Raw genomic sequence first — 17,342 nt, forward strand, 5'->3', positions numbered from 1 at the left:
CTTCTAATAAACATGCTCTCTCATTTAATGAACCTCAATATCATTTTAAAAACTACTTAAAATAAATATTACCCAAGTAGTTACTCAAGTCTTAAAATCAATATTTCAATTTTATACCTCATGTCATTTTCAGTTAACCTTATATGCTTGCATATCCTTCTGTCACTCCTGTAGTTATGCAAGATAATGACAATTTTGTTTTGATTCGTGGTGGTTTTAATAATAAATAAAAACTCCTCGCATATAGAATTGTGAAATATAACTCCTTTAAAATTTTAGGATGGAGCTTAGATGTGTTATTGCCGTAATACGTCATGGGGACCGAACACCAAAACAAAAAATGAAAATGGAAGTAAAACATCAGAAGTAAGTCGAATTTTGATTTTTAAAAAAAGAGTTTGAATTTAGAGTAAAGCTCATTTCTTGGGGATGTGCAAGCAATGAATTTAAGCAGAAATTGCATCATGAGTTATTTGTTGTTCACTTTTTTCTCTTTTAATGTAACTGATGTCTTTCCAGCTAATTAACAATCATGCATCTCTTCCTAACAAGACTGCCAAACGAGTTGTGCAGACTTCCTTCATCACATTATGTGCCTTGTAAACATTCCTGTGTGATTTTAATGAAAATGCATTTATCTCTATAAATGTCCTTATTCATAATCAGAATAGAATATTTCTATTTCACCATTTGACTAGGAATTCTGGCCTTCTTTTTATCTTACTGTTCTCCAGTCAGCTGTCATCTTACTGCACCACCTTTTTGTCTTTTGTCTAAGTTTTATTACTGTGTATTTCTGGTTGATAATTTAAATTAGCATTCATAAAGTGCAGTTTCAATAAAACGCACTTATTTGTGTTGGGAGTAGAGTCGTGTTCACAGATACTTGCAGAAAAGGTTGCATGATATTTCTCATTTTTTTATATTGTATGCTTCTGTTGAGGATTATTCTTGAAGGCTAAGAATACATGTAGCTGTATATTCCAATATTATGTCATTTGACACATAGAATTTCTTCCCTTCTTATCAATTAGTAAGTGAATAAGAAAATGTTTTGTACTCAACTTTCTCTACTATGTTGAAGATATTCTTGAGAAATGGGTTTCGAATAAAGGTTGACTTGAGCTCTGGACTTCGGATTTTAACATGCTTTTCCAATAAAGTTGTTAATTTCAGGCTGCTTTAAGTTTAAAAGCCACTTGTTCAAGTAATATTTTAACTCATTGTGTTTTTTAATCAATATTCTTTCTCCTAAAGATTTTTTGATCTTTTTGAAAAATGTGATGGATATAAATCTGGAAAACTAAAACTGAAAAAACCAAAACAGTTACAGGTAAGTATGTCTTTATTTTCTTGCTTTGGTGTTTCATAACTAGAAAATTATTTATTTTAAGTTAGTTCTGTATTTGTTTTCTTTAGGAAGTGCTTGACATAGCAAGGCAACTCCTTGTAGAACTTGGGCAAAACAATGATTCTGAAATTGAAGAAAGTAAAGCAAAGCTTGAACAGCTGAAAACTGTGTTAGAAATGTAAGTGTCTAATTTGCAAAATGCTATGTGTGTTGCTGTTTGTCCTGTTTGACAATTACTGCTTCATTTGCAATGGTTATCAAATATGTTATGATATATTAATTGAAGCACTTGGGATGTCATGAAAGGACTAGAAAGAATGTCATGGATTAGGAGACCAGACATCTTGAGGGAGACCAGAGCTCCTGTTTTCTCCTTATATTTTTAATGGAATTTTTAATGGAATTGATTAAACAATCAGTTTATCTATCTTCCTAGTGTCTCAGTGTGCTACCTACTTGAAAGGACTAGTTTCTGTGCTCTCAAATTTTATTTTTTTTTGCATAAGTACCTGGGTATAGGGTCTGCCTCTTAGCAGTTGTGTGAAGTCTAGAACCTGTAGCAGCTTTCACTGTGTGTACTGTCTCCTTATAGCAAACTTGGAGGATTCCCTATATGATTTTGTATATGAAGTCTGAAATATTTAACAGAAGAAAAAAAGTCTTCAAGGATTGATAAGGAGTTGGGATCTCAGAACTCTAAATGGTAGCAGAAATTTTTTAGAAATTGGGGCAAATGCAATTGTTCTTGAAATTTATGAAGATACTGAGTTCTGTTTGAGAACTTCCTTGGCTAGTAAAGCAGTGGCCATCTGCATTGCCAGATCAGATTCTAGATACTGGTAGCCCATGTATTTATGAATCTGAAAAACAATTAAACAGATTAACTATTCATGCAACCTGCAAATGCATAGGCATTGTGTTTTTTTTTTCAGTTTTATGTTCAAAGTGGTGAGAACAAGTATTGTATAATCATATTTGGAAGTGTTTCATCACAGAGTGCTTGATATTTCTGTAGTCATTCTGTGCTTGTTGAATACAGTTTGTTTTAAGACTGCTTTGCTAAAAGGTGGTTAAACACTTAAATCAATGACCAGTGTGGTTTTATGATATCCTGTTTACAGGAGCATGGCAGATTTAGATTTGTACAAGAAAATATTTTAAATGTTGTTTGTTTGTTTTCCCTCTTTGTTTTCCTCTCTCACTTCTTGTTCCTTCTTCAGGTATGGGCATTTTTCAGGCATAAATCGCAAAGTTCAGTTAACATATCTTCCTCATGGTTGCCCAAAGACTTCCAGTGAAGAGGAAGGTGTAGTATTACTTTTATGAATGTTAACTTAATATCATGTGTATTTACCTAGTAAATGACTAGTGTTATAGTATGTCTTGATGTTAAGAATCAATATGTTGATTTAAATGGATGTTTTTATTGATGGTAAACACTTACCAGTCTCTTAATCTACTGAATTGCACACAAATTAATGCGTTAAATTTGTATTCCAACGTTGTTTTTCTGTGACGGGAAAGTAGAGGTTAAGAAGATTCAGTAATTCATCAACCATGGTATCTTGGGGGGAAAGATGGGGAATTCCCACTCATCGTTTACTGATGATTTTAAAATGTTTCTAAGCGTTTTCTGGTCCTCGATCTGTATTCATTGACTGCAATAGCTCTCATCATTTAACAACCAATCTGTTCTAATTTTCTGACTTGATTTCATATTTGTTTCAGATTTCTTATTTAATATTTATTCACTAATGTTTTCTGTCTAATTCAACTACTTTAGGTTTTACTGTTTAAGTACCTGTTTAGTCCTCTAGTTCAGTATTTTTTTAATGTTAGAAAACTATTAAAGGTTCCTAATACAGAAGAGGTCATTTACTGCAGCCCTTTGTAGTCACAGTATTTTTGTTTATATGAAAAAAAAAAAAAAAGGAATTATAATATACTTTGCTACTAAACTCCTCTCTTTGTGTACAATTAGATAATAGAAGAAATGAGCCATCCCTGCTTCTGGTTCTAAAATGGGGAGGAGAACTGACCCCTGCAGGCAGGGTTCAAGCAGAGGAGCTTGGAAGGGCTTTCAGGTGTATGTATCCAGGTGGACAAGGTAAAAAGAAAACAGAAAAAAAAAGTGTTGAATGGCATAGATCCCTTTTGAGGATAATAAAATGTAAAATGAGAATTTGAGCAATCTGTTTGTTTGGTAGGAGATTATGCTGGATTTCCTGGATGTGGTTTACTTAGATTACATAGCACTTACCGACACGATCTCAAAATCTACGCCTCTGATGAGGGACGAGTTCAGATGACTGCAGCAGCTTTTGCAAAGGTACTATGTCAAATTGTGTGTTTCCAGTTAAAAAAAAAAAAAAAAAAGCTGATAGTCTCAAACTTTTTTCTTCTAAAAATTGATGGAGATTTGTAGTTTACAGAGGCTGTGTTTCCAAAGAAACTTGCTCTCAAAGATTGTTTAGTGATAGGTGGAAAAGTTTTCACTTAATGTGCCAGACATTGCAGACATAGTTTCATTATAGAGCTGTAGCAATATGCTTTAGTCCTTTTCAGTAATCACCTCCATAATAGAGAAACATTTTTAGTTTGCACCTTGCTTATTTGTTTAGTACTTATTTTCTGAAATTATCCAAGAATTTTGTCAGAATTTCCTGACAAATTTTGTGTGTGATGAGTAAAAGCACAGGTGTTATAACTGATTTGAGGTAATGTATTCATTTTCCATGAGCATAAATTGCAATTTTCAGTCACTTCAGTGATTTGGATCAAAAGATCTGGAGTTCAAAAAGCAATATTTACATTGAGACCATCTTTCTCTTACTGATTTGTAACTTTACAGAGGAAATGAGAGAGTTTGAAACCTATCAGAAATGTAGACTTAATAAACTACTTTGAAAATTTTTAAATGGGATTTTTTTTTAAAAAATGTGTTTTTTTTTGTATTAATAGAAATAATTCCTTTAAAAGTTGTTACAAGGATATTTTTTAATTTTTAGCCTGTCAAAACAGCTTCTCAGTAAATAATATGTAGTGACAATACCACATCTTGATGTATTGTAGGTAATTATTTTTTATTATTTTTGCTGTGAAATAAGCATTTTGTGGTGGGATTTAAGAAATAAGGACTTTTTTTTGAGTAAAAACATGACTTTAAAATAATTATTAATAGAAAACATTTTTAGATAAACTTCTATAATAGAAAAACTTCTTGTTTAGGAAAAAAAAAAACACTTTAGAAAAACTTATATTAATTGAAAACAATTTAGAAAAACTTTCTACATCTATAATGTTTGCTAAAATGTTCCTTTACCCCTCCTTATGCTAGGCAAATTTCTCTCTTGCTGCTCCTTCCAAATAGCCTTTTGCATTTATAATACTTCTTAGTAATTTATTCACTTCCTTCTGGCAGTGATAAGGATTTTGAATTGTGTAAGAGAACTTGGACAGTGCAATCTTTACAGAAAGACTTCCTTAGGTGAATGATTTTCAGCAATAATACAGAGTGTTAGAGTGGTTTGAGTTAGAAGAAGCCTGTGTAGGTAATGTAGTCCAACTGCACACAAAACAGCGTCAGCTTGAATGATGTTGCTCATCATTGTATCTAGTCAAGTTCTGAATATTTCCAAAGATGGAAATTCCATGGCCTCTCCAGGTTTTTAATCCCACTCCTTCATTGTCAGGTAATCTCTTTTTTTCACAAAAAAAAAAAACAGTAACACATCCCTAACTTCTTCACCTTCAGTGTGTTCCCTTTTAATCCATGATAACCTTCTGTATGACTTTCCACATGTCAGAATGCACTGCTTTTGTGCTTTGAGGAGGTTGTCCTTAGAGACAGCTGTCCTGGGCACCTTTGCCATTCAGGACACTCTTCCATGGGAGTGCATGAACAAGCTTAAATCTCCTCATCAGAAGGGCTTTCTGGTAAAATTGTTTATTCTCTAAGGATCTGTCACAATATCATGGTTTCTGTTACCAGAGCTGCCACTGACTTTCACGTTCCTGATACATCTGAGAAATAGATTGAGGAGAGTGCCTCAGCTAGATAGATATTTTATCAGTATCCTGTGTCACAGAATTGTCCTGAATATCTCCAGAATCTGGAGCACCTGTCCCCTGCAATATTGCCCATGCATTGAGGTATCCAGGATTAAGGGCCCCAGTATAAAACAGGACCTGCAATCAGGAGACATTCTTCACTTTTCTTAATAAGGCTTCATCTATTTTCTGCTTTTAGTTGGGTGGTCTGTAGCAGAGGCTCGCCGTGTTCTTACGTGATCTTTTGATCTTTACCCATAACGTCTCAGCTTTCTTGTTACAGGTTCCAAAGTAAAGCTCTCAGTGGTCAAGCCACTCCTTTAAATATAACCCAACTCTTCCTCCTTGCCTTCCTGGCCTGTAGCTATAGCAGAGATCCATTCATGCGAGCTGTTCTGCCATATCGCTATTACCTTTGCAAAATTAAACCTTTGCAAGTGTTCAGAATTTCTTTTCCTGTTTGTTTCTGTCCTACATGTGTTGTTGTACAGGCACTGGAACAGGTTGACCAGAGAAGTTGTGGATGCCCCATCCAACCAAGGCCAGACTGGATGGGGTGTTGAGCAGCTTGATTTTAGTGGAAGGTATCCCTGTCCATATCAAGGCAGTTGGAACTAGACGAGTTTTAAGGTCGCTTCCAACCTAGACTCTTCTATGGTTCTGTTGTTTCATCCATCTGTCCTTCTTTCTCTTCCATTAGCAGGATTGAAGAAACATCACTCCATTTCCTTTCTTATCCCAGAACCCTTCAGTAGCCAGAAGAGTTACAAAAGTTTCTAGCCACTTCCATTTTGGAAGTCTCCATCCACCTGTAGTTCAACTACATATACTCTATACAATACTCTCATACAATACTCTTTGAATGTTGTGCCATGCCACACAGGGTTTGGGCTTTGTAGGGTCTCTGCAAAGAGATTGTGTGTGTCCAGTCTGTCTTCCCCGATGCTATTCCATCTCTTCCCATAGTACCTTCCTCTGGTAACTCAGCACCTGACCCTGACCATGTCCCCCCCCTAAGTCAGGACACTATTGCTTTCCAGCCTGAGGGAGAGGCACCATGCACTCCCTGCAACCCAAGGCATGAATGGCTTTGGCGCTTCTGAGATGCCAGTATTACCTGAGCTCATGATGGGGGTCATGCTGCATGGCAGGGCCAAGTCTTGTACATAAGCAACTGATATAATCTTGAATTTAAATTAGTATTTTGAGTGGGTTTTTGATTGTTTGTTTTTAAGATACTGTTACTTTCTCATGCTTGTCTGATTAATTATATTATTTGCTTCAGGGTCTACTGGCCTTAGAGGGTGAACTGACTCCTATTCTTGTCCAGATGGTAAAAAGTGCTAACATGAATGGTCTGTTGGACAGTGACAGTGATTCTTTAAGCAGCTGTCAGCATCGTGTTAAAGCAACGCTCCATGAAATTCTCCAGAGAGACAGAGAATTTACAGCTGACGACTATGATAAGGTTAGAATATGATTAGTTTTCAATGAAATGGAATAAATAGACAACAAAATATTTGCATTAAGTTAACAAACAGTAATTTTATGTATCTATTTTGAAAAATCATTTGTGTTTGCAAATAGTCTTGAACTAAAAAGGTAGCTGTAGCAATTGTGGTATCAGGTATTTCGATCTGTCTTGTAATTTAAGTAATAAGAATAGTTACAAACTTTGAAATAGGAATATACATGTACTTGTTGGTAGGGACCACATTAGTAAATCATCTTCACTTCAATTAATTTTTTTTTTGATTATTCAAAAGATTATACTTTTTTTTCTAATTGTAACTTTGTATTTAATATTACAAAATGTACTAGCTACATCCTACAAGGCCTTTTTACTGACTATAAGAATACTAAAATGCAGAAAAACAGTAGAATAGTTCCTAATCAGTGAAAGAAAATGCTGATGTAGTACAAAAACACACATAATTGTTCATGGTTTTAAATTTAAGTACTATTTGTTATAGTTAAGAAACTTTTCTTTTTTTTTTTTTTTCTCTTTCAATTGCCTTTACCCTGTCTGGTATAACAGGTAAAAAAACAAGTCCTCAAATGTTGTCCCTTAAGTTTAAAACTGATGTTTTTTAAAAGGTGATGCTTTCTAAAGGAGAGCAAATTATTGAAAAATAATTTTACTAATTACATGTTTGCTCTATGTGGATTGAAAGAATCATCCAAACCACTGCATAAAATGGATTCAGCAGTACTCTGAGGAAAGAGAGGGTTCGAGGTTTCAAAGATTTCTTTTTCTTCATTAGCACCTTTATTTTTGCTAAAAGTGGGAATTTGAAAAGTGACTGAAACTATATAACATTCTCTTCTAAAATAGTCACTGAAAGTAACTAACCTTTGAAATTAAAAAGTGATATCATCTTTTCTGTTGTTTGTTTGGCTTTTTTTTTCCCCACTTACCTGCAATTTGAAAAAACAATGTCTTTTCTTTCCCTGTGCCAGAGCACTGTTCTTATTGATGTAGTTTGTCATGATAGGGAGGTAGGGACTGCTTACTATTAGGTAGCAAGTAGAAGCTTTCTATTTCCAGATTATCCTATGCATTTGAGGAAACTGTGGAGAGAGTGCAAATATGTATGTATATTATATAGCTAAATTATTTTTAATATCGTTTTTTTCATACTTCAGTTTATGTAGACCTTTTCTGAAAAAATAAGGCTAAAGCTTCTGTACATGGACATAAACTACTTTACTGACACCAGCTTAATGAAGATAATGTGTAATTTCTACAGTTTCTATGTAGTTTCCTTCAGTCAGGTCTGAAGGACATCTTGTAATATATGTGCACTTAAATATTTTTTTTGTCTGTGTTCATGTGCTGCAGTCCCGTAGAACAAAAACCTAAACCAGAAAGAATCAATTTTTTTTTCCAGATACCTGCTTCGTCCTTCCAGTTATGTTAAGAAGGGTACTCTATAGAGAAAGATGTATTTTGTGAGACATGTAGCCTAACTATAATGTTTCTTATGAAAGTTTTGGTAAGTGTTTAAATGCAACAGTTACTTGAACGAAAGTTATGGAAAATTGCTAAGCATATACAGATCTTAAATATCCTTGGAATTTTCATGTCTTAGAACAAAGAAGAGTTTTAGGAACTCCTGAAACTGCTCATGTTTATTACATGGAAGTAGTTATTCTATGAATTTATCACCTTTGAATTTCTAGTAAATTGTATTACCTTTCAATATATTTTTATTTCTTAATTCCTCAGAGGGTGTAAATCATTAAGAAATTGTTTCAAAAATCACTAACAGCCTACTTGAATACCTTTCACCTGATTCTTGGAATCTTTAGTACGTTCCATCTTATTTCTATCATTCTTTTGAATCTAATCAGTTTGTGTTTATCTCAAATTGCAGCTTACTCCATCTGGAAGCATCTCATTGATAAAATCAATGCAGTTTATTAAAAATCCTGTAAAGACATGTGACAAGGTCTACTCTTTGATCCAGAGCTTGACTTCTCAGATTAGGCAAAGAATGGAAGATCCAAAGTCTGCAGGTACTTAAACATGTTTGTAGCTGTATTTAGTTTCTCTTGTTTGCATTTGAGAGCGTTATAATGTAGCCCTTCTGTAGTAAACTGGCTTTTAGCTGAACTTCATTCAACAATGGCATATGGATTTTTACAATCTGATTCACTGTGCATAATATTACAGTAAAAAACAGGAGAAACACATGGTCATATTGCAGGTAAGGGCTCTTTGTGGTGTTCGGAAGTTCAGGTTAGTTCTCAAACATTTACAGAAATTCTTGGCATAATTATTTGAAATGCAGCGGTCCATGGAAAGAAAGGCAAAACAGATTCCAATAAAACTATTTAACACAGGTACATATTTGTATTTAAGTGTCTTTGCTGAATATCTGTTGTTTGTTATTTGATGCATAATAATATTGTTTAGAAAGATACTTTGTATTAATGGTGGTGAACCAACAATACAGGAAAACTAGAGCTGGAACTGGCCACAATGCTTTTTTGGTACTAACTAAATACTGGAATATTTGGTATCAATCTTCTTTGCAGTGTGTTGCAATGCAAACATCTGTTGTTTTGAAGTTGAGGCATAAAAGTGTCATGCATAAGTAGTATCACTGTTCTTTGTTTGGTCTAGTCTGCTGTCTTATGAATGAGATAATCCAACCTGTCTACCAGTCTCTTGGCTTTTGCTTTTGACAACTTTATTACATGACCAGTGCTGTAGGACACTTTATTCTTGGTGCTGTAGCTTTGTCTAAGTGTAAGGGGTGCAGTTCTACAGGGAAACTTTCTGCTGTCTTGATGTGGCTAGATGTTTTTACCAGTAAAATTAACCATATGCACATGTATTCCCTCTTATTGGAAGTAGTAGAGTTAATTTATTTTATCTCTTTAATATATTTTAAAATTGTTTTCAGCAGTTACTACCATGCAATTACTTTTTTTCTCTTGTTATTTGGATGCTGCTAATTACTTACATGAGATATGTATTTATCCAGATATTCAGCTGTACCACAGTGAAACACTAGAACTGATGCTGCGCAGATGGGCCAAGCTGGAAAAAGACTTCAAAACAAAGAATGGAAGATACGATATTAGCAAAATTCCTGATATTTATGACTGTATAAAGTATGATGTACAGCACAATGGCTCCTTAAAATTGGAAAACACAATGGAGTTATACAGGCTTTCAAAGGCTTTAGCTGACATTGTGATCCCTCAGGTAAATATTTTCAGTTATTAAATGGATTACTTGCAGAATTAATGCTTTACCAAACTGTGTGAAAGATGTCTACTTTGTATTTTCTACTGAAGGTCATTTTAACTTCACATCTTATTTTCTGGTAGGAAGCAGATTGTTTTGTTTTAGAAAGATTTTATTTCAGAATTCATTGAAGTGTGTTCACAGTGGTTTTTTTCTGGCAGTTGATACTGTGAACATGTCTGCTTTTCCTACTGCAGTGTATTAAGGTGAATTGTCTCATCACAGCCATTATTTACAGATTTAAGTGGAGACCGTGTGATCAACTGTATATTCTTAAATCACATGTAATTTCATTCTTGCTGCTTTTAACAACTTCATTTTCAGGCTCTCTGCAATTGATGCTGAATCCTGGTCTATCTAACTTACCTTGTCTTAAGCAACTGAAATTTTAAAGGACTTTTCTACTGCTTCAAAGTGCTAACACTCCCTGATAAAAACACCTTAAGTTTCACAGAATTTAAGGCCAGGTGTAGACAAGTTAAATTTCCATGTACTGCATGTACTGTAATTCAGATTATCTCTAAATGATGTAGGCTACAGGATATGAAATTGTATTGTAATATCCTGTGCATGAAGAAGTGATTTTCTGTGTTATCTCAAACAGGAAAAAGGCAAACCCCTTTTTACTTGAAGGGAGAGGTCAGTATTTGATTAAAATAACATTAAACAAAACAATTTGCAGCCAGAGAAAAGTAATAGATGGCTAATTATATTTAATATACAAGCCTTGAATTAGAAGATGTTTTGATCTTTAACTGATTTTTAAAAGTCAATTCCTTCTTATGCAGGAATATGGTATTTCTAAGGCTGAAAAACTAGAGATTGCCAAAGGTTACTGCACTCCTCTAGTTAGAAAAATACGTTCTGACCTTCAGAGAACTCAAGACGACGATACTGTAAATAAGCTTCACCCTCTGTAAGTCTTTATTTTTTTTTATATGGTTATGTTAATTTCTGTTAGACTTACTGGAGATACTCCATAGCTTTCATACTTGAGACATCTTACTAGTTCAGAATGATTTAAAACATATGACTCATTTATTAGTCGACAGCTATTTCTAAAATAGGGATACATCTCATTATGGTCTAATTAGATTTCTTTTTCTTTTAAGTTACTCTAGGGGTGTTATGTCCCCTGAACGCCATGTTCGTACACGACTATATTTCACCAGTGAAAGTCATGTCCATTCCCTCTTGTCCACCCTTCGTTATGGTGCCTTATGTGATGTAAGTTGAACACTTTTTCTGTGAAAGCTGTGGTATTTTATGAGGAACCAAAAAGATCAATTTTTACTGAAGATGTATTAATTGAAAGCTTAATTTTCTAAAATGGCTTTGGAAATTATCACACTTTTTTAAACATTTGGTTTCTTGTTTAATATGCAGAGACATATTTCAAACTCATAGGGTGATCATTGGAAAACAGCATGCTCCTTTAAAATGAGTTCCATTGGTGTGTTCAGCTATATATGTTATGGTCTCAAAGGGGGTTGCAAAGGAAAGATATATATTTTTTTTTGTCTTCTGTTGTCACCTGTTATTATTACCAACTTTTTTCTGATCAAATTATCTTATTCGGGCTTCTCTGAATTGACTTTTGGATTGGCTTATTTTTGGTTACTGGAATATTGTCAAGAACTTTCTACTTGGCTTCAAGAATGCTCTTGTAGGGCAAAGTTCCTGCTGTTCAGTGGACTGTCTTTCTTTCCCATACTGGTGTAGAATACTTTGAAGGTGCTGCTTTATTCTCCATCTGATCAGCTTTGCAACCTAAGACCAAAACAACAAGCTCTTCAGATTCAGCAGTTAACCAGCTGAGCTCATGGACAGAGGACAGTGTAGCACCACAGAGTCTACATAGATGTTTCTGAGACATTGTGATTAAAGCAATATTTTTTGAAATAGCTACATATATATACTTGCTTCTGGTGACAGATGAGTAAACTCTTTGGTGCAATAAGCATTTTTAATCCTTGACCTCTGTGACATGCTACAGCAGATACACCCATAGTTTGTTTTTTTTTCATAATTAGTGAACCTTTGTTTTAGAGCATGAAAAAGGTGAATATTCACTTTAAGTAACTCAGAATATGATGCTTACTCTTCTGCTATACTTTAGAAGTACCCCGTGTCTGTTTAACTACTATAAAGATACCTAGAAACATTTCCCACAATATACTATTTGATGCAAGTTTATTGCAGAGTCCAAGATTCTCATAAGGAGAATATAAAATGGTGCTTCTGTCTACAATGTATTAACAAAATAACATAAAAGATATACTGAAATAAAATGTGAAAAGTTCTGATCTCCACTTCCCATTCATTTGATGAGTAATTTTGCTTCACTTTTTTCCAGTTGTGTCTCAGGTTTTTCGTTAGCTATAAAGAGCTTCATACTGCTTCTGTGAAAGTAAAAGCCATATAAATGGGAGAAAATTGAAATCATCAGTCTTTCTAAAGAAAATTGCTAGCTTTTATTTGTCGAGATGCTAATTTTTTTTTCTCTTCATAAGGAATCAAAAGATGAACAATGGAAACGAGCTATGGATTATTTAAATGTTGTCAATGAACTCAATTACATGACACAGATTGTTATCATGCTTTATGAGGATCCAAACAAGGTATTTAAAATGGACGAATGTCTTCAGAAATGAGTAATGCTAAGCTATGTATTAAAGTGTAAATCTATTTACTATTTTCTTTAGGAACTTTCTTCAGAAGAACGTTTCCATGTAGAGTTGCACTTTAGTCCAGGAGCCAAAGGCTGTGAGGAAGATAAAAATTTACCAGCTGGTTATGGATACAGGCCTGCCTCCCGAGAGGTAATAATTATATCTTTCTTTAAAGCAAAAGTTATTTTTTTCTGGATACAGACATACCTAAAATAAACAGTGGGAATTACTAGGTTAAAAAATACAAGTGTAATTTTTGGGGGGGTCCATTTGGAATGTACATAGATAATGTGGGTCTCCTATGGCTTTGCTAGAGTTTTTACTACAAGTACAAACTATTCTTTGTAAGAAAGTGGTAGCAACACCAGTGTCACTCTAATGACATGCTGGCAACTGAAATAAATATTTAAGAAAATAAGATAGTTTGTCATGCTTATTGGTTTGATGGCTCAACAGATTGTTGAGGACTCTAACTGTATTTGTAGGTCTGTGTAGGTCTGTCACATGCTTTTTGAGAAATGAATCCTGCAAAACTTGGTGGGAATTTTGACTTGCAGGGCTAGAATTTTACTACTATGTCAGCAGGAAGTTGGAATAAGATATGTAGACTGAACAGTCTGGCTAATTAAGACCATACAGTCATGTGCAGTGGCATGGTAGGAGCAAATACACATGGTTTATTAAGTCTAAATCAATATGTATTTTATAACTAGTTGTTCAATAGTATATAATTTACTGATATCTTTGTTGCTTTGTGTTTATGCAGAAGATTCATTTAGTAGCCACTTCTCTATATGTGTTGCAAGGTGTGAATCTAAACTGAAAAGGAATTATATTGTTTGTAGAATGAAGGCTCGAAGAAAACCTCCCACAGAAATGATAGTGATGAAGAGGCACATGCTTCTAGAAGGGATGAAACAGATCGGTCAGTAGTGATGTTCAAGCCAATGGTATCAGATCCAATTCACATACACAGAAAGTCACCCCTTCCACGATCCAGGAAGATTGGTTCTGTTGAAGTAAGTGTTTATGTTTCAGAGAATGTCTTTCACAGAAATTAACTTCTGTTTATTTTAACAAAGCAATAGCAAAGGTAATTCTGCTTTCGATTACACAGAACCAGTATGGTGTTAAGTCTCACAGAAGGGTTCCTCTTATTTTGTGAGACGTCCTCCATGGCAATAATTTGTCTGAATGAGTTTTTTAAAATGCATGATCACTTTCCCGTAAAAGATTTATTTCCTTGTTGTTTTATAAAACCATATTAGAGAAAAAAAAAATAAAAAAAAAATTGAAAATGAAGACTTTTTCAATCTAAACCTACATCTTCCAGCTAACATACATTGCTTTTGTATCCATCCTTACAAGACAGCCCGTGTTGGAAAGTAAGCCAACCTTCAGGGTCATCATACTGAGAGGGGATGGGGATTTGCGGGGTTATAGGGGAGATGCAGGAGGTGAGATAAATGTCTTCATCTGTATTTGTTTTCATGTGGAGTGGAAGTGACTCCACTCATTCAGCATTTGAAGGTAAGACAATAGACTGTAAGTTGTGTTTTTTTAAATGGGTGGGGTTTGTGTTTTCATTAAGTCTCTAGATAACAGCTTGAACAGTCTAGTCTCCTGTCTTGAAGGCCATGACGTCTAGGTGTGCTTCACAGATACAGCTTTAATGTCACAGAGGTGGGGGATGCAGAGCATTGTCACTGATACCATTTGTACAGTTGATTGGCAAAGCTTCAGTTGGTGCATAGTGGCACTTCTATGACGTTAATGCTAGAAGCAGACTAACAGCTTCTTATTGCCTCATTTTCAGTTGCTTAAAACCATCAGAACTTAAGATTCACACCAAAAGCTTTTCCTTTCATGTTTGTGTTGGCAATGGACTGTTTGTATGCAATGCAAGTATCACAGAAGTAAGATTTGCAAGTTATTTGGTTATTGGTAGTATGGAGAGAAAAAGATGCATGGTTTCCTTCTATAAGGATATCTGTATAACTTCACGTGACTTTCATAAATTAACATAGGTAATAAATGTGAATGTCTGACATTTTCTATTTCCAAGTTTTATCATAAACAAATGCTCACAACATCAATATTTTGGATTTTTAAATGCTCTTTTCAGTACGATCATGCAAGCTCCCCTCCTAGTTATGAGTTCATATACACACAGCTTAATAGACTTTTACTTCAAACTTTTAACCTTTTTCATTTTCATAAATTGTGTGGGAATTACTTTCAAAAGGTATCAGTAACACCAATTACTAAATTTTAACTGTGCGTATAATATGGCTCCTAATAGAATTGGTTCCAGCATTCAGTGACTGTTTATTTGCTGGAATATTTAAAGAAAACATACACTATGATTTTTTTTTATTTTTTTTTTTGTCCAAAAGGAAAATTGAGAGATTCATCTGGCCCACTGAAATCTGCAAAACCAGTATTTGGAATATTTATACCGAATAGTATTTTCAAGTGTTTTTAAAAAAAAGTCCTTTTACTGCAACTTAAACTGCAACTGCCTTGAACCTTTTTATTTTATTTTATTTTTTTCCTGTAAGGCAATTCTTTTCCCTTACATCCATTAATTTGAAGGGACACTGTCAAGTGTGAGATTAGATGGAAGTTTACATTTGGGGTATAGTTAGCAATATTTAGAGAAACATTGCTACTGTAACTGAGTCATGCAAAAAAAAAAAAAAAAAAAAGATTTTGAAGAGTAAAATGAGAAAGTAAGGCTCGTTAGCATTGGAAATCAAATTCTTTATTGCAAAAAATGTTGTTTACTAATGCTACGTAGTAATATAGGGCATGCAGGACTCAGCCTGACACTGTCTTCCCTTGAAGTCTTGTAGCTGTCCAGCTTCAGATAATCGTTAGGGTGTTTTTAAGGTTGGAAAACTACTATCAGTCAGATTGGTGTCACTTAACAGTCAGTCAGTTGTAAAGTCAAAGGTGATTCTAAAAATCAGAGTCTCTTAGATCAGGCTATAGACTTATCAATGAAAATTATTAAGTACTAAATAGGAAAATTTTATGTACTTAGAGGGGGAAAACTATTAAACAGTATGTCAAGGATAAAAAGATATTCCGTTTCCAACATGAGGAATTCTAAAAATTATGAACCAATTATTGATGCCCATTATTTTTCTTTCATGCCGTTATTTAATAATTAATATACCAGAAATGTGATTAGAATGTATTAAAATATAATTGATTGAGTGGAAGTGATAACTTCCTCATATTGTAATACTTCCCTTCCCTACTCACTGTTTAATAGTTTTAGAAGCAGTATATTAAAAGGGTGCAAGCAGACTGGGTATTTTTTTTTTCTTTTCTGTTCATTTGGCTCTGTTGAATCTAACTTTGCATGCTTTGCTGTTTTTTGCCCCCTTTCTCACTTCCAGGAAGAGAGCCCCCTGAGTGTGTCTAGCCCAGAGTGTATTGGTACCTGGCTGCATTACACCAGTGGTGTGGGTACTGGGCGTCGAAGACGCAGATCAGGGGAACAAATCACTTCTTCCCCTGTCTCCCCTAAATCATTGGCTTTCACATCCAGTATTTTTGGCTCATGGCAACAGGTTTTTAAACTTTACTTCATTAAACATTATTATGCATTCCAAGCAACAACCAACTGTCTTTAAGGACATCTAATCCCTTGTTATGGATTACATTTGAAGCAAATTCTTCCACTTTTTAAAATTACTTCCCGAGAATGTTTGGGGGAAAAAGAGCAAGTGCATGTTTTTCCACTGAATGTGTTACACACTGTCTTGAAAAATTGGTTTCCTTATAGGAATTACAAATGTTACCACAGTAGAAAAGACATAGTCTACTGCATAATAAAACAGATTTCTGCTTTGGCTTAGTTGTCCTTTAAGACTTTAAAAACGGCATTGCTTAATTTGGTGGTAGGTAAATTTAAATTTAATTTTTTTTTTTTTAATAATTGCAACCAATACCATTTAAAATAATTTATTTGGAACTTCATATTGCTATTCAAAACTTGTTTTGCATATATCATATTTTCAGTGGCCTGGTATTAACTATTGCAGGGAACAAACTCTAGCACTAATAATTCTTGCGTTCTGTATCTGGAGGTATCTAAAACTCCCAACACAGTACATCATCCATTGACTGTATCCATTGACAATATTTTGAAGATTTTCCTAAATATGTGGGGGAGGAAGCAGGAAAAAAAAACAGTAATTTTTTTAACGTACCAGTGAAGATAAAAGTTTCTTTGTATTTCAAGATATTGTTTACCGGTTTGACAATGGATGGTGTTCTGTTAATCATATCCTTTTTCTTTGAAATTTTTCATAATTTCTTTTTGTTGTGGAAGATTATAAAACTATTTGCATAGGAAAAGTTTATATCAGTAAAGGCTGTGAGCATCTGAAGATTACACTGATTGAGCCCGTGCATGGATCAGTGATTGTATGGTGTCCTCAATAGTTTGTCTGTCTTTCCTTCCCTCCCCTCCTTTTTTTCAATACAGGCGCAGTTT

At 34.2% G+C, this 17,342-nt stretch overlaps 1 protein-coding gene across 13 annotated transcripts in view; it reads left to right on the forward strand.

The window, feature by feature from the left end:
• Positions 1-17,342, forward strand: part of PPIP5K2 (diphosphoinositol pentakisphosphate kinase 2) — a 51,418-nt gene that overhangs the window by 22,010 nt on the left and 12,066 nt on the right. For 10 of the 13 annotated variants that reach the window (XR_014686976.1, XM_084503284.1, XM_084503282.1 and 7 more), the window contains 15 exons: positions 280-366; positions 1,258-1,333; positions 1,420-1,529; positions 2,572-2,657; positions 3,333-3,458; positions 3,559-3,680; positions 6,687-6,869; positions 8,779-8,920; positions 9,895-10,118; positions 10,949-11,076; positions 11,273-11,387; positions 12,674-12,781; positions 12,866-12,982; positions 13,678-13,851; positions 16,240-16,413. Coding sequence is in view for 12 of the 13 variants with exons in the window: in XM_084503284.1 (XP_084359410.1) it covers positions 280-366; positions 1,258-1,333; positions 1,420-1,529; positions 2,572-2,657; positions 3,333-3,458; positions 3,559-3,680; positions 6,687-6,869; positions 8,779-8,920; positions 9,895-10,118; positions 10,949-11,076; positions 11,273-11,387; positions 12,674-12,781; positions 12,866-12,982; positions 13,678-13,851; positions 16,240-16,413 (1,972 nt within the window). In the remaining variant the exon portion in view is untranslated. The remainder of the gene's footprint in view (positions 1-279; positions 367-1,257; positions 1,334-1,419; positions 1,530-2,571; positions 2,658-3,332; positions 3,459-3,558; positions 3,681-6,686; positions 6,870-8,778; positions 8,921-9,894; positions 10,119-10,948; positions 11,077-11,272; positions 11,388-12,673; positions 12,782-12,865; positions 12,983-13,677; positions 13,852-16,239; positions 16,414-17,342) is intronic. The other 3 variants (XM_084503286.1, XM_084503280.1, XM_084503288.1) reach the window with 1 other exon arrangement.

This window comes from Aythya ferina (genome assembly GCF_964211825.1).
Source record: "Aythya ferina genome assembly, chromosome: Z".
Lineage (NCBI taxonomy): Eukaryota > Metazoa > Chordata > Aves > Anseriformes > Anatidae > Aythya > Aythya ferina.